Below are 26,063 nucleotides of genomic sequence, written 5' to 3'. Positions count from 1 at the left end.
CACCCATAATGAACTTGGCCTCCATCAATCATTGTCAGTTCTACCCCTGGAATTGGGGCCTCCACCCATAATAGACCCGGCTGCCATCAATCCTTGTCAGTTATACCCCTGGAATTGGGGGCTCCACCCATAATGCACCCGGCCGCCATCAATCCTTGTCAGTTCTACCCCTGGATTTTGGGGCTCCACCCATAATGGACCCGGCCGCCATCAATCCTTGTCAGTTATACCCCTGGAATTGGGGCTCCACCCATAATGAACTTGGCCACCATCAATCCTTGTCAGTTCTACCCCTGGATTTGGGGGCTCCACCCATAATAGACCCGGCTGCCATCAATCCTTGTCAGTTCTACCCCTGGAATTGGGGCTCCACCCATAATAGACCCGGCTGCCATCAATCCTTGTCAGTTCTACCCCTGGATTTTAGGGCTCCACCCATAATGGACCCGGCCGCCATCAATCCTTGTCAGTTCTACCCCTGGATTTTAGGGCTCCACCCATAATGGACCCGGCCGCCGTCAATCCTTGTCAGTTCTACCCCTGGATTTTAGGGCTCCACCCATAATGGACCCGGCCGCCGTCAATCCTTGTCAGTTATACCCCTGGATTTGGGGGCTCCACCCATAATGGACTTGGCCGCCATCAATCCTTGTCAGTTCTACCCCTGGAATTGGGGGCTCCACCCATAATGGACTTGGCCGCCATCAATCCTTGTCAGTTATACCCCTGGATTTGGGGGGCTCCACCCATAATGGACCCGGCTGCCATCAATCCTTGTCAGTTCTACCCCTGGATTTGGGGAAGCTCCACCCATAATGGACCTGTCCGGCATCAATCCTTGTCAGTTCTACCCCTGGAATTGGGGGCTCCACCCATAATGGACTTGGCCGCCATCAATCCTTGTCAGTTCTACCCCTGGAATTGGGGGCTCCACCCATAATGGACTTGGCCGCCATCAATCCTTGTCAGTTCTACCCCTGGAATTGGGGCCTCCACCCATAATGGACCCGGCCGTCATCAATCCTTGTCAGTTATACCCCTGGAATTGGGGGCTCCACCCATAATGGACCCGGCTGCCATCAATCCTTGTCAGTTCTACCCCTGGATTTGGGGAAGCTCCACCCATAATGGACCCGGCCGTCATCAGTCCTTGTCAGTTCTACCCCTGGATTTTGGGGCTCCACCCATAATGGACCTGTCCGGCATCAATCCTTGTCAGTTATACCCGTGTAATTGGGGGCTCCACCCATAATAGACCCGGCCACCATCAATCCTTGTCAGTTATACCCCTGGAATTGGGGCCTCCACCCATAATGGACCCGTCTGGCATCAATCCTTGTCAGTTATACCCCTGGATTTGGGGGGGCTCCACCCATAATGGACCCGGCTGCCATCAATCCTTGTCAGTTCTACCCCTGGATTTGGGGGGCTCCACCCATAATGGACCCGGCTGCCATCAATCCTTGTCAGTTCTACCCCTGGATTTGGGGGGCTCCACCCATAATAGAGCCGGCCGCCATCAATCCTTGTCAGTTATACCCCTGGATTTTGGGGCTCCACCCATAATGGACCCGGCCGCCATCAATCCTTGTCACACGGCTCTTCTCTCTGGAGTCGTCCTCCCCGTTATCAGGGAATGTTCAGAGAATTCATGAAAAAAAAAGTCAGATAAATGTTACTTTGTATTTAGAAATGTTCCCATTGGTGGTCAGGAGTCACAGTGATCGGGGAGAGAATGGGGGAAGACGGTCATGTGATCTGTGAGCTCCTGTCATTGGCTGAGTACTCTATCTCCGGGGTCACCATGCCAACTGCAATAAACATCGGCCATGCAGCAGAGGCCTTGCCCCCCGGTGATTGGCGGTGATCCCCCTCAGAAAGGCGTGATTGGTGGTGATCCCCTCGGGAAAGGCGGTGATTGGTGGTGAACCCCTCAGGAAAGGCGGTGATTGGTTTTGATCCCCTTGGAAAGGCGGTGATTGGTGGTGATCCCCTAGGGCAGGGATATGCAATTAGCGGACCTCCAGCTGTTGCAGAACTACAAATCCCATGAGGCATAGCAAGACTATGACAGCCACAAGCATGACACCCAGAGGCAGAGGCATGATGGGACTTGTAGTTTTGCAACCGCTGGAGGTCCGCTAATTGAATATGCCTGCCCTAGGGAAAGGCGGTGATTGGTGGTGATCCCCTCGGGAAAGGCGGTGATTGGTGGTGATCCCCTCGGGAAAGGCGGTGATTGGTGGTGATCCCCCTCGGGAAAGGCGGTGATTGGTGGTGATCCCCTTGGAAAGGCGGTGATTGGTTTTGATCCCCTTGGAAAGGCGGTGATTGGTGGTGATCCCCCTCGGGAAAGGCGGTGATTGGTGGTGATCCCCTCGGGAAAGGCGGTGATTGGTGGTGATTCCCTCGGGAAAGGCGGTGATTGGTGGTGATCCCCTCGGGAAAGGCGGTGATTGGTGGTGATCCCCCTCGGGAAAGGCGGTGATTGGTGGTGATCCCCTTGGAAAGGCGGTGATTGGTTTTGATCCCCTTGGAAAGGCGGTGATTGGTTTTGATCCCCTTGGGAAAGGCGGTGATTGGTGGTGATCCCCTCGGGAAAGGCGGTGATTGGTGGCGATCCCCTCGGGAAAGGCGGTGATTGGTGATGATCCCCTCGGGAAAGGCGGTGATTGGTGGTGATCCCCTCGGGAAAGGCGGTGATTGGTGGTGATCCCCTCGGGAAAGGCGGTGATTGGTGGCGATCCCCTCGGGAAAGGCGGTGATTGGTGGTGATCCCCTCGGGAAAGGCGGTGATTGGTGGTGATCTCCTCGGGAAAGGCGGTGATTGGTGGTGATCTCCTCGGGAAAGGCGGTGATTGGTGGCGATCCCCTCGGGAAAGGCGGTGATTGGTGGCGATCCCCTTGGGAAAGGCGGTGATTGGTGGTGATCCCCTTGGGAAAGGCGGTGATTGGTGGTGATCCCTCCCGGGAAAGGCGGTGATTGGTGGCGATCCCTCCCGGGAAAGGCGGTGATTGGTGGTGATCTCCTCGGGAAAGGCGGTGATTGGTGGTGATCTCCTCGGGAAAGGCGGTGATTGGTGGCGATCCCTCCCGGGAAAGGCGGTGATTGGTGGTGATCCCCTTGGGAAAGGCGGTGATTGGTGGTGATCCCTCCCGGGAAAGGCGGTGATTGGTGGCGATCCCTCCCGGGAAAGGCGGTGATCGGTGGTGATCTCCTCGGGAAAGGCGGTGATTGGTGGCGATCCCTCCCGGGAAAGGCGGTGATTGGTGGCGATCCCCTCGGGAAAGGCGGTGATTGGTGGCGATCCCCTCGGGAAAGGCGGTGATTGGTGGCGATCCCCTCGGGAAAGGCGGTGATTGGTGGTGACCCCCTTGGGAAAGGCAGTGATTGGTGGTGATCCCCTCGGGAAAGGCGGTGATTGGTGGTGATCCCCTCGGGAAAGGCGGTGATTGGTGGTGATCCCCTCGGGAAAGGCGGTGATTGGTGGTGACCCCCTCGGGAAAGGCAGTGATTGGTGGTGATCCCCTCGGGAAAGGCGGTGATTGGTGGTGATCCCCCTCGGGAAAGGCGGTGATTGGTGGTGATCCCCTCGGGAAAGGCAGTGATTGGTTTTGATCCCCTTGGAAAGGCGGTGATTGGTGGTGATCCCCTAGGGCAGGGATATGCAATTAGCGGACCTCCAGCTGTTGCAGAACTACAAATCCCATGAGGCATAGCAAGACTATGACAGCCACAAGCATGACACCCAGAGGCAGAGGCATGATGGGACTTGTAGTTTTGCAACCGCTGGAGGTCCGCTAATTGAATATGCCTGCCCTAGGGAAAGGCGGTGATTGGTGGTGATCCCCTCGGGAAAGGCGGTGATTGGTGGTGATCCCCTCGGGAAAGGCGGTGATTGGTGGTGATCCCCTTGGAAAGGCGGTGATTGGTTTTGATCCCCTTGGAAAGGCGGTGATTGGTTTTGATCCCCTTGGGAAAGGCGGTGATTGGTGGTGATCTCCTCGGGAAAGGCGGTGATTGGTGGTGATCCCCTTGGAAAGGCGGTGATTGGTTTTGATCCCCTTGGGAAAGGCGGTGATTGGTGGTGATCTCCTCGGGAAAGGCGGTGATTGGTGGTGATCCCCTCGGGAAAGGCGGTGATTGGTGGCGATCCCCTCGGGAAAGGCGGTGATTGGTGGTGATCCCCTCGGGAAAGGCGGTGATTGGTGGTGATCCCCTCGGGAAAGGCGGTGATTGGTGGTGATCCCCTCGGGAAAGGCGGTGATTGGTGGCGATCCCCTCGGGAAAGGCGGTGATTGGTGGCGATCCCCTCGGGAAAGGCGGTGATTGGTGGTGATCTCCTCGGGAAAGGCGGTGATTGGTGGCGATCCCCTCGGGAAAGGCGGTGATTGGTGGCGATCCCCTTGGGAAAGGCGGTGATTGGTGGTGATCCCCTTGGGAAAGGCGGTGATTGGTGGTGATCCCCTCGGGAAAGGCGGTGATTGGTGGTGATCCCCTTGGGAAAGGCGGTGATTGGTGGTGATCCCCTCGGGAAAGGTGGTGATTGGTGGCGATCCCTCCCGGGAAAGGCGGTGATTGGTGGTGATCTCCTCGGGAAAGGCGGTGATTGGTGGCGATCCCTCCCGGGAAAGGCGGTGATTGGTGGTGATCCCCTTGGGAAAGGCGGTGATTGGTGGTGATTCCCTTGGGAAAGGCGGTGATTGGTGGTGATCCCTCCCGGGAAAGGCGGTGATTGGTGGTGATCTCCTCGGGAAAGGCGGTGATTGGTTTTGATCCCCCAAATTTCCCCCTCCTAGAACAATTCTTATTCCCCACCCAAAACAAACCTCTTCGCCCCACCTCAAATTATACCACAGTGCCCAGGGTAGCCAGCCCTTCTGGACTATAGGGGGGTGGACAAGGGACAACCACCCCATTCCTTGTACTGGGGTCACAGGGACAGGAAGTGAGGAAAGATCTCCTCAATGGGGTCACAGAAGTAATTGACTGTGCCCTCTGCCTGTGCTTCACTGTTATCAGATACATTGTTCCCAGTGTGTTTATGTGGACTACCGCCCCCCCCCCCCCTATGTTATGGAGATGGGAAGTAGAGGAGGTGTTCTGTAGACCGCACACTCCTCCTGTACTTTGGTGACAAGGCGTCCGCTTCATAGATGCATGACAATGGAGGTAAATGTCACCGTGACAAGTGGAGGGATTGTCTGGTGACATTGATGGATTACGTGTCTGTCTGTGTGTACCGTCTTGTACTGCGCCTCCCTCACTGTGTGCGATACCTGGGAGCCCTCTGTGTGTACATTGAGGATCTGTGTACAGTCTTGTACTGCGCCACCCTCGCTGTGTGCGATACCTGGGAGTCCTCTGTGTGTACATTGAGGATCTGTGTACAGTCTTGTACTGCGCCACCCTCGCTGTGTGCGATACCTGGGAGTCCTCTGTGTGTACATTGAGGATCTGTGTGTACAGTCTTGTACTGCGCCACCCTCGCTGTGTGCGATACCTGGGAGTCCTCTGTGTACCGTCTTGTACTGCGCCACCCTCACTGTGTGCGATACCTGGGAGCCCTCTGTGTACCGTCTTGTACTGCGCCTCCCTCGCTGTGTGTACATTGAGGATCTGTGTACAGTCTTGTACTGCGCCACCCTCGCTGTGTGCGATACCTGGGAGTCCTCTGTGTGTACATTGAGGATCTGTGTACAGTCTTGTACTGCGCCACCCTCGCTGTGTGCGATACCTGGGAGTCCTCTGTGTGTACATTGAGGATCTGTGTGTACAGTCTTGTACTGCGCCACCCTCGCTGTGTGCGATACCTGGGAGTCCTCTGTGTACCGTCTTGTACTGCGCCACCCTCACTGTGTGCGATACCTGGGAGCCCTCTGTGTACCGTCTTGTACTGCGCCACCCTCGCTGTGTGCGATACCTGGGAGTCCTCTGTGTGTACATTGAGGATCTGTGTACAGTCTTGTACTGCGCCACCCTCGCTGTGTGCGATACCTGGGAGTCCTCTGTGTGTACATTGAGGATCTGTGTGTACAGTCTTGTACTGCGCCACCCTCGCTGTGTGCGATACCTGGGAGTCCTCTGTGTACCGTCTTGTACTGCGCCACCCTCACTGTGTGCGATACCTGGGAGCCCTCTGTGTACCGTCTTGTACTGCGCCACCCTCGCTGTGTGCGATACCTGGGAGCCCTCTGTGTACCGTCTTGTACTGCGCCTCCCTCGCTGTGTGTACATTGAGGATCTGTGTACAGTCTTGTACTGCGCCACCCTCGCTGTGTGCGATACCTGGGAGTCCTCTGTGTGTACATTGAGGATCTGTGTACAGTCTTGTACTGCGCCACCCTCGCTGTGTGCGATACCTGGGAGTCCTCTGTGTGTACATTGAGGATCTGTGTGTACAGTCTTGTACTGCGCCACCCTCGCTGTGTGCGATACCTGGGAGTCCTCTGTGTACCGTCTTGTACTGCGCCACCCTCACTGTGTGCGATACCTGGGAGCCCTCTGTGTACCGTCTTGTACTGCGCCTCCCTCGCTGTGTGCGATACCTGGGAGTCCTCTGTGTGTACCGTCTTGTACTGCGCCTCCCTCGCTGTGTGCGATACCTGGGAGTCCTCTGTGTGTACATTGAGGATCTGTGTGTACCGTCTTGTACTGCGCCACCCTCGCTGTGTGCGATACCTGGGAGTCCTCTGTGTGTACATTGAGGATCTGTGTGTACCGTCTTGTACTGCGCCACCCTCGCTGTGTGCGATACCTGGGAGTCCTCTGTGTGTACCGTCTTGTACTGCGCCTCCCTCGCTGTGTGCGATACCTGGGAGTCCTCTGTGTGTACCGTCTTGTACTGCGCCTCCCTCGCTGTGTGCGATACCTGGGAGTCCTCTGTGTGTACATTGAGGATCTGTGTACAGTCTTGTACTGCGCCACCCTCGCTGTGTGCGATACCTGGGAGTCCTCTGTGTGTACATTGAGGATCTGTGTACAGTCTTGTACTGCGCCACCCTCGCTGTGTGCGATACCTGGGAGCCCTCTGTGTGTACATTGAGGATCTGTGTGTACCGTCTTGTACTGCGCCTCCCTCGCTGTGTGCTATACCTGGGAGTCCTCTGTGTACATTGAGGATCTGTGTACAGTCTTGTACTGCGCCACCCTCGCTGTGTGCGATACCTGGGAGTCCTCTGTGTGTACATTGAGGATCTCTGTTTACCGTCTTGTACTGCGCCACCCTCGCTGTGTGCGATACCTGGGAGCCCTCTGTGTGTACATTGAGGATCTCTGTACCGTCTTGTACTGCGCCTCCCTCGCTGTGTGCGATACCTGGGAGCCCTCTGTGTGTACATTGAGGATCTCTGTACCGTCTTGTACTGCGCCACCCTCGCTGTGTGCGATACCTGGGAGCCTTCTGCTCTCTGATTTGTCAGGGAGGAAGGCGGAGCCTCCATACTGGAATATCTGGATATTTTTGGCTTCATCTGATATTGAGATCAAATAAATGTCATTTTGGGAGGTTCCCGGCGTCTTCACCGAATACCCGACTTATTACATGTTTGATATTTGTCTCCTGTGTGTTCATCCGATCCTCCTGCATGTGAGGAGGCGGAGGATTCTAAGAACTCTGGAAATGTATTATCTGAGAGATTCATCCTCTATGTGATCTGCGGGGTCTGCGCCCGCCACTAAATACACTCTATATTACCAAAAGTATTGGGACGCCGACCTTTACACACACATATAGCCAGATTCAGGTACGACGGCGTATCAGTAGATACGCCGTCGTAACTCAGAATCCCTGCCGTCGTATATTTAAGCGTATTCTCAAACTGAGATACGCTTAAATATTGCTAAGATACGACCGGCGTAAGTCTCCTACGCCATTGTATCTTAGCTGTCTATTTACGCTGGCCGCTAGGGGCGTGTACGCTGATTTACGCCTAGAATATGTAAATCGGCTAGATACGCCCGGCCGTCGCAGTAAAGATACGCTGTTTACGTAAGGCGTTTTCAGGCGTAAAGATAAACCACCAAAAAGATGGTGCAGCCAATGGTAAGTATGGATGCCGGACAGCCGTCGAATTTTTCACGTTTTACGTTTTTTGCGTAAGTCGTTTGTGAATGGGGCTGGCCGTAAGTTACGTTCACGTCGAAAGCATTGACTTTTTGTGACATGATTTGGAGCATGCGCACTGGGGTACGTCCACGGACGGCGCATGCGCCATTCGTTCGAAGCGTCATTTACGTGAGGTCACGAATAATTTCCATAAAACACGCCCACCTCTTCCACATTTGAATTCGGCGTGCTTACGCCGGCCAATTTACGCTACGCCGACGCAACTTACAGAGCAAGTGCTTTGTGACTACTGCACTTGCCTCTCTAACTTGCGGCGGCTTAACGTAAATAACATACGCTACGCCCGCAGAAAGTTAAGCCCGCCGTACATGAATCTACCTAATGAACTTTAATGGCCCCCCAGTCTTAGTCCGGAGGGTTCAGTATTGAGTTGGCTTCGCCCTTTGCAGCTAAAACAGCTCCACCTCTTCTGGGAAGGTCATCCACAAGGTTTAGGAGGGTGTCTATGGGAAGGCCGTCCACAAGGTTTAGGAGGGTGTCTATGGGAAGGCCGTCCACAAGGTTTAGGGGTGTGTCTATGGGAAGGCGGGTCACAAGGTTTAGGGGTGTGTCTATGTGAAGGCGGTCCACAAGGTTTAGGGGGGTGTCTATGGGAAGGTCTGTCCACAAGGTTTAGGAGGGTGTCTATGGGAAGGCCGCCCACAAGGTTTAGGGGTGTGTCTATGGGAAGGCCGTCCACAAGGTTTAGGGGTGTGTCTATGGGAAGGCCGTCCACAAGGTTTAGGGGTGTGTCTATGGGAAGGCCGTCCACAAGGTTTAGGAGGGTGTCTATGGGAAGATCCGTCCACAAGGTTTAGGGGTGTGTCTATGGGAAGGCCGTCCACAAGGTTTAGGGGTGTGTCTATGGGAATGTTTGACCGTTCTTCCAGAAGAGCATTTGTGAGGTCAGGCACTGATGTTGGACGAAAAGGCCTGATATAAGATTCCAGTATGTGATCCCAACTAAGAAAAGTCCCTTCTATTACTTCTATCCATTCTCCGCTTTCTCCAAGATGTGTGTGTTTTTTTTTCCTGTTGTCATCTGACATCTTGTTGGAGGGCGGCCACATTTGTTCTCCATGGCCCCCCTGTATGTAGGAATGTAGCCAGCCTCTCTTCCTCGCTCCTGTGATGGAATGAGGTCTGTGGACCATGTATGGTATGTGGACCATGTACTATGTAGTGACTGTGTACCATGGACTATGTAGGGACCGTGTGTGGACCATGTGTGGGATGTGGACCATGAAGGGACTGTGGACTGTGGGATGTGGACCATGAAGGGACTGTGGGATGTGTACCGTGGACCATGTGTGGACTGTGGGATGTGTACTATGGACTATTTATGGACCATGTATGGATTGTGGGATGTTGACCATGAAGGGGCTGTGGGATGTTGACCATGAAGGGGCTGTGGGATGTTGACCATGAAGGGGCTGTGGGATGTGGACTATTTATGGACCATGTATGGACTGTGGGATGTGGACCATAAAGGGACTGTGGGATGTGTACCGTGGACCATGTGTGGACTGTGGGATGTGTACCATGGACTATTTATGGACCATGAATGGACTGTGTGTGGACCGTGGACCATGAAGGGACTGTGGGATGTGTACCGTGGACCATGTGTGGACTGTGGGATGTGGACCATGTGTGGACTGTGGGATGTGGACCATGTGTGGACTGTGGGATGTGGACCATGTGTGGACTGTGGGATGTGGACCATGTGTGGACTGTGGGATGTGGACCATGTGTGGACTGTGGGATGTGGACCATGTGTGGACTGTGGGATGTGGACCATGTGTGGACTGTGGGATGTGGACCATGTGTGGACTGTGGGATGTGGACCATGTGTGGACTGTGGGATGTGGACCATGTGTGGACTGTGGGATGTGGACCATGTGTGGACTGTGGGATGTGGACCATGTGTGGACTGTGGGATGTGGACCATGTGTGGACTGTGGGATGTGGACCATGTGTGGACTGTGGGATGTGGACCATGTGTGGACTGTGGGATGTGGACCATGTGTGGACTGTGGGATGTGGACCATGTGTGGACTGTGGGATGTGGACCATGTGTGGACTGTGGGATGTGGACCATGTGTGGACTGTGGGATGTGGACCATGTGTGGACTGTGGGATGTGGACCATGTGTGGACCGTGGGATGTGGGATGTGGACCATGTGTGTGGACCATGGACTATTTATGGACCATGAATTGATTGTGTGTGGACTGTGGGATGTGGACTGTGGACCATGTGTGGACTGTGGGATGTGGACCATGTATGGACTGTGGGATGTGTACCGTGGAGCAGTGTACACACCCGTATTGAAGGTACACGGCTCATCCCAAACAAAGGGAAGTGAGGGTGAAATGGAAGCAGTTCGGGAGCCACTGAGAATGTAACAAGGAGCCAGAAACACACATAACAATTTCATGAATATAAATGTCAGTTATTTTGCAGTGAAAGCGTCGGGATTATATTTCGGAGAATTGGGAGATTTGGTGTCACTTGAATTGGGTCTGTACCGGAAAGTTTTGCAGATTTTAATTTTTTATTGTTTTTGTGAAAGTGTAAGAAATAATTGTGAGCCGCCATTATTATTATTATGTGAGAACCTTTATGAAATGTTTTGGCCTTTATTCCATTGGCCTCCTTCCAGCGCTGGGAACACCTCGGCGCTGATCTACGGAGCGACGCTGACGGACGGGTTATTAGAGCCGTCATCGGAATAATCTCCCCGGGGAGGAATCTGCCCGTTATAATCATCGGATCACGGCCGAGTTATTCGGATAATTGGGTGATAATGGACGCCAGATATGACGGGCGGGTTACTCACCGCCGAGCCACTTCATCAGGAGAAACTTTAGATCTCCCTCCACGTGACTTCCGCCATTATTTCATTATGCAAATGAGCTATAAATAGGATCCCATCATGTGACTGAACTGTCATTCCAACGTAAATCTTCTGTCAGAAACCTCGCCCGCAGAGCTGACAATTCTTTTATCTGATAGATTGCCTCCATGTTGTGCTGATTGTGGGATTCTGTTCCGGGTTTTTATCACGGACGGTTCCTCTTCTCCTCCTTTGTTCTTAGATGGATTGACTCCCAACTGTCACTAATGTGAACTTCTGACAGTTGGAGGAATTCATCTTTGGCAACATCTGGGAATCTGTAGCAGATGAGAAGCAGAAGGCGGCTGTGACCCTCCAATGGGGGGAGATTCTCCTCCAGAAGATCTGATTGGAGGGACGGCACAGGATTGGTACATTCCAATCCTTGGTCTCTTCTCTCCATCATATTGTCTTCTTTGGCATGTTCTGGTTTTTATTTTATTTCAGGAATTTTATATATTGCTGACAATTTCCACACATCAGTCCCTGACCTCAGGAGCTTACAATCTAAGGTCCTTATCCCGCATTCATAAATCCGCACATATAGGTAGATTCACATAGGTTGGCCTAAAATTAGGACGGCCTAGCCTAGTCTTTTTAGGCTAAACCGCCGTAAATTATTTAGGCTATTAGTGATTCTCAAACCACTTACCTTCATATTTTCGGCGGCGTAGCCTAAAACGAGCGGGCGTAAGCGCGCCTAATTCAAATGACTGGGAGGGGGGCGTGTAGTATGGAAATGAGGCTTGACCTCACGTTTTTTGACGTTTTTTTACACTGCGCATGCGCCGGGCGACTACATTTCCCAGTGCGCATTGCGGCTAAGTAGGCCGTACGGGCCTATTGACTTCGACGCTTTTGTAAACAACGTAAATCCCGATTCGCGGACGACTTGCGCAAACGACGTAAAAAATTCGAACCTCGCAGCGGGAACGGCGGCCATACTTAACATTGTTATTCCACCTCATAGGTGGAATAACTTTAGGCGGCCTATCGCGTACGCAAACGACGTTAATCGACTGCGGCGGGCTCGCAGTTTAAGTGTATCTCTGTTAGAGAATACACTTAAACATAGGTCGGCGTAGGTTCAGAGTTAGGTCGGCTTATCTGTAGATAAGCCGACCTAACTCTTTGTGAATCTACCTAATAGTGCCAACTTACACAGGGACAAATGGATCTACCTGCATGTCTCTGGAGTGTGGGAGGAACCCGGAGTACCCGGAGGAAACCCACGCATGCACAGGGAGAACATGCAAACTCCATGCAGGAAGCATCCAGGCTGAGACTCACACCGGGAACCTCCTGCTGCCATTCACTTCCCTTTTAAGGGGTTTGTTTCTGTGAGGGCCTTATGGGGGGGGGCTTAGGCCATGGGGGGCTGGCAGGAGCTGTTGGTTCATAGTCCACCATCTTTTAAAGCCTAGTCCTCTCCCTAGCTCCCCATGGTGTACAGAATGGGTAGCAGGTACCGGACTTCCTGTGCTAAAGAAGAGGCAGCGGGTGCTGTTCTCCCCGGGGCAAGGAACGGGCAGCCGGGGGCTGGGCTCACCGGTGTAGGGAACGGGCAGCTGGGGGCTGGGCTCCCTGGAGTAGGGAACGGGCAGCAGGTGGTGGGCTCCCTGGTGTAGGGAACGGGCAGCGGGTGGTGGGCTCCCTGGAGTAGGGAATGGGCAGCGGACACTGGGCTCCCTGGGGTAGGGAACGGGCAGCGGGTGCTGGGCTCCTCGGTGTAAGGAATAGGCAGCGGGTGCTGGGCTCCCCGGTGTAGGAAACGGGCAGCGGGTGCTTGGCTCCCCGGAGTAGGGAACGGGCAGCGGGTGCTGGGCTCCCCGGAGTAGGGAATGGGCAGAGGGTGCTGGGCTCTTTGGGGTGGGGAATGGGCAGAGGGTGGTGGGTCCCCCGTGGTAGGGAACGGGCAGCGGGTGGTGGGTCCCCCGTGGTAGGGAACGGGCAGCGGGTCCCCCGTGGTAGGGAACGGGCAGCGGGTGGTGGGTCCCCCGTGGTAGGGAACGGGCAGCGGGTGGTGGGCTCCCCCCCCGGGGTAGGGAACAGATGCTGATGGTGGGAGTCTTTTTTTCGGCATGGAGATGGGCGGCTCGGTGTAAACATTGATGTGTTTGTTGGTTGTATTTACAAATATTTACAAAGGCGGCGCTCTGATCTCAATACACACAAACCAATCCCGGCCCTGATTTTCCCACGGACGCCCTGGTTAGGGTTGGCTGAGTGAATGTGTAGGGAACGGGCAGCGGGTGGTGGGCTCCCCGGTGTAGGGAATGGGCAGCGAGTGGTGGGCTCCCCGGCGTAGGGAACGAGCAGCGGGTGGTGGGCTCCCTGGGGTAGGGAACGGGCAGCGGGTGGTGGGTCCCCCCGGGGTAGGGAACGGGCAGCGGGTGGTGGGTCCCCCCGGGGTAGGGAACGGGCAGCGGGTGGTGGGCTCCCCGGGGTAGGGAACGGGCAGCGGGTGGTGGGCTCCCCGGGGTAGGGAACGGGCAGCGTGTGCTGGGCTCCCTGGGGTAGGGAACGGGCAGCGTGTGCTGGGCTCCCCGGGGTAGGGAACGGGCAGAGGGTGGTGGGCTCACCGGTGTAGGGAACGGACAGCGGGTGGTGGGCTCCCCCAGGGGTAGGGAACGGGCAGAGGGTGGTGGGCTCCCCGTTGTAGGGAACGGACAGCGGGTGGTGGGTCCCCGGGGTAGGGAATGGGCAGCGGGTGCTGGGCTCCCCGGGGTAGGGAACGGGCAGCGTGTGCTGGGCTCCCCGGGGTAGGGAACGGGCAGCGTGTGCTGGGCTCCCCGGGGTAGGGAACGGGCAGCGTGTGCTGGGCTCCCCGGGGTAGGGAACGGGCAGCGGGTGGTGGGCTCCCCGGGGTAAGGAACGGGCAGCGGGTGGTGGGCTCCCCCCGGGGTAGGGAACAGATGCTGATGGTGGGAGTCTTTTTTTCGGCATGGAGATGGGCGGCTCGGTGTAAACATTGGTGTGTTTGTTGGTTGTATTTACAAAGGCGGCGCTCTGATCTCAATACACACAAACCAATCCCGGCCTTGATTTCCCACGGACGCCCCTGGTTAGGGTTGGCTGAGTGAACGAGCCGAGAGCCGATGATCGGCCACAGGAATTCAGATTTCCAATATTCACAAACCTCGGCTCCAGCAGACCCGACCCCCCCCCCCCCCCCCGCCGGCTCCATAACCCATAGGGAGGGAGGTGTTGTGTAGTTCACAGAAGATTACTGGAAAAGCTGATCACATTGTTTGAAGTTCAGTTCAGTGTACAGGAAGGGACAGGGACTTTCTGGCAGGATCAATAAGTATTTTAGGACCGGCCTTATAAAAAGAAATCGAATGCAGACGCCACATCGAAGGGCGGGGCCACCCACAATACTTCAATAATAACGATCGCAAATGAGGAAATCGATCGTGTGAAATGTTTGTCTCATCAGCACTAAAACTGCAACATTGTTACCTGTTGGTGAAGCGGAGAGAAGATTTGTGAGGTGACGCATTGTGATGGAGTTTTCGCCCCCCCCCCCCGGGCTTCTATAGGGGGGGGGGGGGGGGTAATCCTATAAGGGAGGAAAGCTTTCAGATCTGGAATTTCTAGAAATGTCCATCAGGGAGAAGTGAGAAGATCCCTGCAGCAAAAATTCCTGTGAAGGCGATCAGAACGCTGAATGGTGATTGGTCAATTATCGACAGCTGCTCGGCTTCTATGGGGCCCGGGGGGTGGAAGGGGCCCCAGTAAGGGGGCTTCTGTGACGCATTAAATATAGAAAACCGTGTGATGGATTATTATGATGATCTGTCATTTAGAGCTTTTATTTTACAGTTCTGCAGTCAGGAATTATGGGGCCCCTTACACAGCTTCAGGCATGGGCCCCCTGGAGCAGAGAACCCGGGGAGGGGGTCCCGCAAATTGGGGGGGTTGCCCTGGATACCTCTGGGCCCTTTAATAAAAATAAATAAAAAAAATGTTTTATAAAAAAAAAAAGGGGGGGGTTGCCATCCGGAGCCCTGGGGACATCTGGGCCCTTTTAATAAAAACAAAAAAAAATGAAAACATTTTATATATATATATATATATTTTTTTAAATAAGGTGGGTTGCCATCCGAGGCCCTGGGGACCTCTGGCCCCCTTACAAAAATAAATAAAACATTTATAAAAAAAAGGGGGTTGCCATCTGGGCCCCTTACAAAAAATAATAATAAATAAAAAAAAGGGGGTTGCCATCCGGGCCCCTGGGGACCTCCGGGCCCCCTTACAGGTGTACTGCCTGTACCCCCCTGATGGCGGCCCTGTCTGCAGTACTTTGTCTCATGTTCCTAAGTGCTTCCTAACCCAAGTGTTGAGGTCTGACCTGCCCCTCCCTCCTCCTCCTCCAGCCATGGCCCAAGGCTGATCCAACAACAGCTTTGAAGGTGACGGCTGATTTTGATAACTGCAGCTTGTCTTGGCTCTGAGCGCTTTCCTGAGACCGACAGCGGCAGGAGGTATGCAGAGACTGGCACGTCTCGCTTATTCTTCATTCCTCTTGCCTCAGAGCCAAGACCAGCTGCAGCTGTCAATCAGCCGTCTCCTTCATTGCTGTTGTCAGATTGGCAGGAGAGAAGGATGGGGGGGGGGGGTAGGGCAGGTTTGGCCTACATAACTAGGGTTAGAAAGTTGAGACAAAGTACGAAATGTATTTTGCTCCATAGGGGTCAGAAGTGTAAAATAAAAGTTCTAATAATAGATCTACTTCATAGATTGCCAGTGTTGCTGCTGACCCTGTACCCTCACCCTAACCCTGTACCCTGTACCCTCACCTGTATCCTGACCCTGTACTCTCAACCTGACCCTGTACCCTCACCTGTACCCTGACCCTGTACTTTCAACCTGACCCTGTATCCTGACCCTGTACCCTGACCCTGTACCCGTACCCTGACCCCTCACCTGTACTCTCACCCTGACCCTGTACCCTCACCCTGACCCTGTACCCGTACCCTCACCTGTATCCTGACCCTGTACCCTCACCGTGTACCCTCACCCTGTACCCCCTGTGACACTTCCAGCCAAATGTGTGCAAGAAGAGATTTCAGAATAATTGTCTCTAATCACAGTTCTCTTTGCAAGCTGTGCAGGAAGGAGAATTTATTGGCCTCAGAGCTTCTGATCCTCCCGGCCAGCACTGCCATGAACCCTGTATTCCCACCTATGTATGCCTTGTAATTGGAAGAGGGGAAGGTCTGGACAGCCGCACTCCAATAAAAACGCCTTTATTGTGCAAAATAACAAAAAGTACAAAACCACAGCAGGGCACGGGTTTAAAAAATACTGACGCGTTTCACACTCTGAACTATGACTAAGCACTATTGAGAGTGTGAAACGCGGCAGTTTTTATCCTGTACCCTGCTGTGGTTTCGTACTTTTGTTATTTTGCACAATAAAGGCGTTTTTATCGGAAAGTGCGGCTGTCCAGACCTTCCCTCATCTAATTGCTATGTGCTTAGCCGGCACCTGCTGCTTCCACCTTGAGGGGAGTGCCATTTCCACACATCTACCTGGAGCGGTGATCCCTCCCCCTTGTGTATGCCTTGTGCCCCCCCCCCCCCCAACATCATTCACTCCCAATGCTCTGTTTATACAGGTGTAGGTGTGACAACCATTCTCATGTATTACACGGTTATTCGTCGGTCTGCCACTAGGTGGTAGTAGTCTAAAAATTGTTTATTTATTATTTTATTTTTTTTATCGATCCTCCCTTTCTGGGGTGCCTGGGCGGTGCTCCTGGCTCCTCTTCTTCTAGTGCCCCCACGGAGAGCCGCATTTCAAGGGGGCACCCCTTCTGGGGTGCGCTCCTGAGTCCTGTTGCATTAGTTGACACAGACGGCAGGACTCGCGCCATGTTGCTGGATTTGACAGCAGCGGGAGCCATTGTTTGCGCCAGACATAGCGTTTTCTTTCATGGCCAAAAAGTTACATTTTAGTCTCATCAGTCCAGAGCCCCTTCCTCCATACATTTTGGGAGTTTCCCACACGCCCTTTCACAAACTCAAAACGCGCCATTTTGTTTTTTTGTGAAAGTAATGTCTTTCTTCTGGCCGCTCCCCCATAAAGCCCAACTCTATGGTGCGTCCGGCGTATTGTCCCCTTATGTACAGATCCTCCAGTCTCTGCTGTGGAACTCTGCAGCTCCTCCAGGGTCACCTCAGGTCTCTGTGCTCCTCTCTGATGCCCTCCTAGCCCGGCCCCTGAGTTGTGGTGTGCGGCCGTCTCTTGGCAGGTTTGCCGTTGTGCCGTGTTCTTTCCATTTGGTGATGATAGATGTGATGGCGCTCTGAGGGATCATCAAATATTTGGAGATTATTTTAATCACCCGACCCCGACTTGTACTTCTCACCATCATCGTCCCTTCCTTGTGTGGAGAGATCCTTGGTCTTCATGGCCGGGTTTGGTTAGTGGTGCCTCTTGCTTAGGTGTTGCCGCCTCTGGGGGTGCGTCTATGTAATGACAGATCATGTGACACTTAGATTGCACACAGGTGACGTCATTTCACTAATTATGTGACTTCTGAAGGGAATTGGTGGCACCAGAGCTTTTTATGGGCTTCATAACAAAGGGGGTGAATACTTACGCACATGACAATTATCAGTTTTATATTTCTGAAAAATAGTTTTATGTATATATTTTTCAAATTTTACTTCCCCAACGTAGACTATTGTGTTCTGATCAGGGGGGTACAGGCAGTACACCTGTAAGGGGCCGGAGGTCCCCAGGGGCCTGGATGGCAACCCCCCCCCCTTTTTTAATATATATTTTATTTATTATCATATATTTTTTTTCTTTGTAAGGGGCCCAGAGGTCTGAGAGTCGGTTCACACTCCCGCGGCACGACTTCAGAGGCGACCAGCAAAACGACTTCTGTATAGAAGTCAATGCAGGTCGCCCCGAGCCGCCCCCGAAGTCGTACAAGAACTTTTTTCTAAGTCGGAGCGACTTGCGTCTCTCCTATTAGAACGGTTCCATTGCATTGAATGGGACGCGACTCGTCGCCCCAGTGTGAACCGGCTCTTAATTCGTGGCACCCCCCCCCCGCTTCTCAATTCACATCCCCCCCCCGCTTCTCAATTCACATCCCCCCCCCCGCTTCTCAATTAGCGGCGACACCCCCCCCAGTTCTATGCTACAGGGGGCCCTTGCCTGTAGCTGTGTAAGGGGCCCCATAATTCCCGATGGCGGCCCTGGTTCTGATCCATCACATACATTACAGCCTTTAGTTTTTAATCTGAAATATAACAAAATAGGTAAAAAGCCAAGAGGGGGGTGAATACTTTTGCAAGGCACTGTAGATGGACTGTATATGGTCTGTGCTGTATAGAGGTGGTGTATACAGTGAGGTGTATATAGATGAGCTGTATCTTGTGTATGATTTTGACCGGAGGCAGAAAAACCATCGTTATCTGTACTGAACATGTAGAAGTCATTTCCAGGGACGCAGCTGCTGACACCCCGCACCTCGTCCTCCACAATACGGCCCGGGGACACGCGGCGCGCTGCAACAATGTCCTCCCAGACAGAGGAGGTCACATTCTAATATAATATGGAATACTCTTTAACCGATTGTCTGCCAGAGCTGTAGTATATATTATATTCCTGGCTGGTAGTATATATTATATTCCTGGCTCCTGTAGAGGCCGGGATTTGTTAAGCCAGCTTGTCAGCTTTTTGGGGGATGTAATTTCCCCCCCCCTCCCCATGGACTCTGCTGTCTCACCTGCGAGGGGTGGCGTGGTGCGTATTGTTGGGTAGAACGGAGGGAGTGCCCGATCCACATAATTGGGGGTTCACAGGTGACATTGGGGATCCGATGAGACCTCTGATGTGTCCTAAAAGAGGACCTGTCATATATGTAATGTTATCATTTGGAGCCCCCCCCCCCCCTATGTGATGGCAATAAAATGAAGTACAAATAAAATGAAAGCATTAAAAAAAAAAAGCTGTAGCCGCCCCCCCCCCCCAAATATAAACGTAAACATCGGCGCACCTACATATGAAAATGACGATTGCATCGCGCATATTTGGTATCGCCACGAACGATCGAATGAGGTCAGAATTTCTCGGCCATCACTTACTATTCATCCTAAACTGATCACCTGTGACATGTTTTATCTATTTACTCGATGCAAATAGCGGGTATTATAATCGTTAATTCTTGAACATTTTCGGTTTGATGAGCATGTGCCTAGTTATCATATGTCATAAAAAAATTGGAAAAACCTCCATTTTATTCTCCAGGGTCTCTACTTCTCAGAAAATATTTAATTTATGGGGGGTGGGGGGGTGTAACGAATCTTCAGGCCTAAAATATGCACTTGGAACACGAGTGTGTGCAACAAATGAAACAATGGCTCCGCTAGAAAAGTGGTCAACGGAAATAACTGAAAAATATTTATTAATTTTTATGGAGTGAGTGGGTTAGATCCTCTGCTGGGAATTGCCATCTGTGCCCCCAATTGGGTTTATTTCCTGTCCTGGTGACACCACAGGAAGTGAGGGGGACACCGACCACACTCTTGACAGATGATCTCCCCTCCCCCAAAAGTAACAGAGAAATGTGGATCTGCGAAGTGTGATGGAGACCCGGAATAGTAATGTGAAGAGTTCTGTCTGATTCTGTCTACATAGGTCAACTTCCCGGATGTGGATCGCGTGGAATGGATCAACAAGGTAGCCTCCTCCTACCGCTGCAGTGATCGATCTCTCTCTCTCTCTTTCTCTTTTTCTCTCTCTCTCTCTCTTTCTCTTTTTCTCCCTTTCTCTCTCTCGCGCTCTCTCTCGCTCTCTCGCTCTCTCTCTCTCTTTTTCTCTCTCTCGCTCTCTCTCTCTTTTTTTCTCTCGCTCTCGCTCTCTCTCTCGCTCTCTCTCTCGCTCTCTCTCTCTTTTTTTCTCTTTTTCTTTCTCTCTCTCTCTCTCTCTCTCTCTCTCTCTCTCTCTCTCTCTCTCTCTCTCTCTCTCTCTCTCTCTCTCTCTCTCTCTCTCTCTCTCTCTCTCTTTCTTTTTCTCTTTCTCTCTCTCTCTCTCTCTCCTCTCTTTTTCTCTCTCTCTCTCTTTTTCTCTCTCTCTCTCTCTCTCCTCTCTTTTTCTCTCTCTCTCTCTTTTTCTCTCTCTCTCTCTTTTTCTCTCTCTCTCTTTTTCTCTCTCTCTCTCTCTCTCTCTTTCTTTCTTTCTCTCTCTCTTTCTTTCTCTTTTTCTCTTTCTCTCTCTCTCTCTCTCTCTCTCTCTCTCTCTCTCTCTCTCTCTTTTTTTTTCTTTTTCTCTCTTTCTTTTTCTCTCTTTTTCTTTTTCTCTCTTTCTTTTTCTCTCTTTTTTTCTCTTTTTTCTCTTTTTTTCTCTTTCTCTTTTTTTCTCTTTTTCTTTCTCTTTTTTTTTTTTTCTCTTTCTTTCCCTCTCTTTCTCTTTCTCGGATTGATTTGTATAACCAATATTGATCTGTTCTTTCTCTCTGGTTCAGATTGTGAAGCAGATGTGGCCATATTTCGGGATGTACATGGAGAAACTCTTCCATGAGAAGATTGAGCCTCTGGTCAGAGCATCGAATGATCACATGAAAGCTTTCACCTTCACCAAGGTTAACTTCGGAGACAAGGTGAGATCCGCTCCCCTACAGGGGACCCACCTCTCTCCACCCTACATCCCTCCCCTTCAAGGGACCCACCACCCTACATCCCTCCCCTACAGGGGAACCACCGCCCTACATCCCTCCCCGACAGGGGACCCTCCACCCTACATCCCTCCCCACAGGGGACCCTCCACCCTACATCCCTCCCCTACAGGGGACCCTCCATCCCTCCCCGACAGGGGACCCACCACCCTACATCCCTCCCCTACAGGGGACCCTCCACCCCTCCCCTACAGGGGACCCTCCACCCTACATCCCTCCCCTACAGGGGACCCTCCACCCTACATCCCTCCCCTACAGGGGACCCTCCACCCTACATCCCTCCCCGACAGGGGACCCGCCACTCTACATCCCTCCCCTACAGGGGACTCGCCACCCTACGTCCCTCCCCTACAGGGGACTCGCCACCCTACGTCCCTCCCCTACAGGGGACTCGCCACCCTACGTCCCTCCCCTACAGGGGACTCGCCACCCTACATCCCTCCCCTACAGGGGACCCACCACCCTACATCCCTCCCCTACAGGGGACCCTCCACCCTACATCCCTCCCCACAGGTGCCATAAAATTTGTAAAACAATATTTTACCCAACTCCCCTTCCCCCGCCTCCCTGCCCTTTAGACTGCCGAGGAACATCCCCCACCTGAGCTTTTCCCCCTGCCTGCACACCTTGGTATCCCCTCCCCCACACACACCTATTGGTTTTGCAGAGTAACCACTCCTATTGCAAGCCTGACTTATTGTTTCAGCTGGTGTGTGACAATGTATATAAAGGGCCCCAATGTTGAGAAATGTGTGATTTATTTTTGGGTGGGTTGGGGTGATTGTAGATCGATGGTTTGGAGTACAATGGTTCCTGATCTCTCTGTTTCCTCCTCAGTCTCCTAGAATAAATGGAGTGAAGGTTTACACCAAGCAGGTGGACAAGAGGGAGGTGATCCTGGACCTGCAGCTCTGGTCAGTATGAGACGTCTTCTCCGTAACGTGTCAGTATGAGTGTCTATGGGGCTAAATTAAAAAAAATAATAATAACTTTACATCCCCTTTTAAGGAGATATTTCTTTCACCTACAGGTAAGCCTTTCACACGGGGCGGATCAGTAATGATCTGCGCTAGCCTGGAGATGACATGGCGTCGCTCTCCGGTCCTCCAAGGCCATAGAGGTGATTTAAGATGATCCGATCTCTGTTTGTTTGTCTCTGTGACCAGCTAGCTGCAACGTCAGATTGTTTTTTGGGTAAAAACCGTAAGCCCGAGAAAGCTTCTGAAAGTGATCCTGCAGCAAATGAGCCACTTCCATGAGAAGGCCAGATGAAAAAAAAATCCCGGGGTGATGGCTTCATCTATAACCCCGGGAAACCACTTGGAAGCCGCAACTTCTACCGTATAAATGTATTGTGGTCAGCAAGTGGTGATATCCCACTTCCTGTATCTGGAGACATCCCACTTCCTGTATCTGGAGACATCCCACTTCCTGTATCTGGAGACGTCCCACTTCCTGTATCTGGAGACGTCCCACTTCCTGTATCTGGAGACATCCCACTTCCTGCATCTGGAGACGTCCCCCTTCCTGCATCTGGAGACGTCCCCCTTCCTGCATCTGGAGACGTCCCCCTTCCTGCGTCTGGAGACGTCCCCCTTCCTGCGTCTGGAGACGTCCCCCTTCCTGTATCTGGAGACGTCCCCCTTCCTGTGTCTGGAGACGTCCCCCTTCCTGTATCTGGAGACGTCCCCCTTCCTGTATCTGGAGACGTCCCCCCCTTCCTGTATCTGGAGACGTCCCCCCCCTTCCTGTATCTGGAGACGTCCCCCCCTTCCTGTATCTGGAGACGTCCCCCTTCCTGTATCTGGAGACGTCCCCCCCTTCCTGTATCTGGAGACGTCCCCCCCCTTCCTGTATCTGGAGACGTCCCCCTTCCTGTATCTGGAGACGTCCCCCCCTTCCTGTATCTGGAGACGTCCCCCCCCTTCCTGTATCTGGAGACGTCCCCCCCTTCCTGTATCTGGAGACGTCCCCCCCTTCCTGTATCTGGAGACGTCCCCCTTCCTGTATCTGGAGACGTCCCCCCCTTCCTGTATCTGGAGACATCCCCCCCTTCCTGTATCTGGAGACGTCCCCCTTCCTGTATCTGGAGACGTCCCCCTTCCTGTATCTGGAGACGTCCCACTTCCTGTATCTGGAGACGTCCCCCTTCCTGTATCTGGAGACGTCCCACTTCCTGTATCTGGAGACGTCCCACTTCCTGTATCTGGAGACATCCCACTTCTTGTATCTGGAGACGTCCCCCTTCCTGTATCTGGAGACCTCCCACTTCCTGTATCTGGAGACGTCCCCCTTCCTGCATCTGGAGACGTCCCCCTTCCTGCGTCTGGAGACGTCCCCCTTCTTGTATCTGGAGACGTCCCCCTTCCTGCATCTGGAGACGTCCCCCTTCCTGCATCTGGAGACGTCCCCCTTCCTGCGTCTGGAGACGTCCCCCTTCCTGTGTCTGGAGACGTCCCCCTTCCTGTGTCTGGAGACGTCCCCCTTCCTGTATCTGGAGACGTCCCCCTTCCTGTATCTGGAGACGTCCCCCTTCCTGTATCTGGAGACGTCCCCCCCTTCCTGTATCTGGAGACGTCCCCCCCTTCCTGTATCTGGAGACATCCCCCCCTTCCTGTATCTGGAGACGTCCCCCTTCCTGTATCTGGAGACGTCCCCCTTCCTGTATCTGGAGACGTCCCCCTTCCTGTATCTGGAGACGTCCCCCTTCCTGTATCTGGAGACGTCCCCCTTCCTGTATCTGGAGACGTCCCCCCCTTCCTGTATCTGGAGACGTCCCCCCCTTCCTGTATCTGGAGACGTCCCCCTTCCTGTATCTGGAGACGTCCCCCTTCCTGTATCTGGAGACGTCCCCCTTCCTGTATCTGGAGACGTCCCCCTTCCTGTATCTGGAGACGTCCCCCCCTTCCTGTATCTGGAGACGTCCCCCCCTTCCTGTATCTGGAGACGTCCCACTTCCTGTATCTGGAGACGTCCCCCCTTCCTGTATCTGGAGACATTGTATTCATTATTTCCTGTTTGTAAACATCAGAAGATACATTGTGGTGGGAGGTTCTCTCCAGATTTGAGGGATTTGCAAAGTCGGTAAAATGCGTCTCGGATGAGGATTTCCCGCGCTGTCCCTCGCAATCCCCTGCGTGACCGAGAGCCTCGTTTCCCGTGTTCCCGGGCGCCTCGTTTCCCGTGTCCCCGGGCGCCTCGTTTCCCGTGTCCCCGGGCGCCTCGTTTCCCGTGTCCCCGGGCGCCTCGTTTCCCGTGTCCCCCGAGGGCCCGTCCCCCCAAGAGCCTTGTTTCTCCATTCCTGAGGGTCACGTTTCCTGGGTTCCCCCTGAGCGCCTCGTTTTGTTTTCAGAATTCGATTTGTTTTCAAATATGCAAAAAAAAAAAAAATTCGAATTCAGTCAAATTGAAATTCCATTTAACCGAATTCAAAAAATTTGTATTGGCATTCGGATTTATTCCAAATTCTAATTTTAGAAGATGGTTATATTCCTTCTATTCTATTTTATTCTATTATTTTATAGTTTATTCAAATCTATTCTATTCAAATTCATTTTATTCTAAATGCAAATTTCGGAAGACGGTAACTTTCTGTCTATTTTAGTCTTTTCTATTGTTTGTTTTCTATTCTATTCAAATTTATTCTATTCGAAATGCGGATTTCGGACGATGCTTATATTCTTTCTATGCTGCTGCCTTCTTTTTTTCTATTCTATTGTTTTTTAAAGTTTTAGCCAATTTTTTTAAATTTTTGTTATTTCAGATTTGTTACTATTGTCATTCGGAAATTTGGATACATCCGAATCTCTGAAAAGTAGAAAATTCATCAGAATTTCGATTTCGGAATGATATGCACCGCACATGTCTATACATCATCACCAAACCCCCCCCTCTCTCCGCCCCCCTTCAGTCTTGCACAGGTGTATCGGCTCCTCCCCTTCAGTCTTGCACAGGTGTAGCGGCTCCTCCCCTTCAGTCTTGCACAGGTGTATCGGCTCCTCCCCCTGAGTCTTGCACAGGTGTATCGGCTCCTCCCCTTCAGTCTTGCACAGGTGTATCGGCTCCTCCCCTTCAGTCTTGCACAGGTGTATCGGCTCCTCCCCTTCAGTCTTGCACAGGTGTATCGGCTCCTCCCCCTGAGTCTTGCACAGGTGTAATGGCTCCTCCCCCTGAGTCTTGCACAGGTGTATCGGCTCCTCCCCCTGAGTCTTGCACAGGTGTATCGGCTCCTCCCCCTGAGTCTTGCACAGGTGTATCGGCTCCTCCCCCTGAGTCTTGCACAGGTGTATCGGCTCCTCCCCCTGAGTCCTGCACAGGTGTATCGGCTCCTCCCCCTGAGTCTTGCACAGGTGTATCGGCTCCTCCCCCTGAGTCTTGCACAGGTGTATCGGCTCCTCCCCCTGAGTCTTGCACAGGTGTATCGGCTCCTCCCCCTGAGTCTTGCACAGGTGTATCGGCTCCTCCCCTTCAGTCTTGCACAGGTGTATCGGTTCCTCCCCTGGACTGAAACGTCTTCACCTGATTTCACTGCACACTGTGAGCTTCTCACCGCATGCATTAGAAGCTGCAGCAAGTCAGAGCCCCGCCCCATTTCCTGGCTGGAGGACATCCAGCATCATCTAGCACTTTCCTCCCCAGCCTGACTGTCCCAGGCCGCGCCTCTTTCATTCATTGGATTTCAGTTCTTTGAATCATGGAGGCTCAGCATCACATGTGGGCGTTATCTATGCAAATGCAGCCTGCCTAGGTACGCCCACTTCTCCATACTGACACCCACCCATCAAGAGGGTTCTTTTCTGTAAGAGCGACAAGGATGTGGAATTCCCTTTCACAGGCGGTGGTCCCAGCGGGGGAGGGGCATCGATAATTTAAAAAAAACTATTAGATAATCACCTGAACGACCACAACATACAGAGATATACAATGTAACAGTGACATCTCATCACACACAGGGGGGAGGGGCTTGTGTCTTTTTTCATCCTCACCTTCTATGTAACTCTATGGGAGATGCACCATTCTGGTTTTGTGCTCTGCAAATCCAATTATCGGATTTATTATTTATTATTATTATTATGGGATGTTTGGATGTTGGAGGGCTCTGGCTGTGAAGGAGTTAATGACCAGATACTGTTTGTCATGAGCTCGGGCCCCTGGGGGCCACTTATAATCTCAGCTGGGAGGACATGAGCTTATAATAAGTCAGATCTCTGAGGGCCGCCACACAACCGACAATCCGTCCCGCATCCCCCTCTGTGATATACACGGGATACATGTATGATGAGAGAGACGTGTGCATGATGATGATCTGAATAGATGAGGAGGAGGAGGAGGATCTGAATAGATGAGGAGGAGGAGGATCTGAAT

At 52.7% G+C, this 26,063-nt stretch overlaps 1 protein-coding gene across 2 annotated transcripts in view; it reads left to right on the top strand.

Moving 5' to 3' along the window:
- Positions 1-26,063, top strand: part of ESYT3 (extended synaptotagmin 3) — an 88,804-nt gene that overhangs the window by 12,043 nt on the left and 50,698 nt on the right. For both annotated transcript variants that reach the window (XM_040358354.1, XM_040358353.1), the window contains exons 2-4: positions 19,664-19,705; positions 20,490-20,624; positions 21,537-21,613. In XM_040358354.1, the coding sequence (XP_040214288.1) occupies positions 19,664-19,705; positions 20,490-20,624; positions 21,537-21,613 (254 nt within the window). The remainder of the gene's footprint in view (positions 1-19,663; positions 19,706-20,489; positions 20,625-21,536; positions 21,614-26,063) is intronic.

This window comes from Rana temporaria, chromosome 6 (assembly GCF_905171775.1).
Source record: "Rana temporaria chromosome 6, aRanTem1.1, whole genome shotgun sequence".
In the NCBI taxonomy this organism is placed as follows: domain Eukaryota; kingdom Metazoa; phylum Chordata; class Amphibia; order Anura; family Ranidae; genus Rana; species Rana temporaria.
The sequence above is the reverse complement of the archived record's forward strand: the minus strand, read 5'-3'. Positions and strand labels throughout refer to the sequence as shown.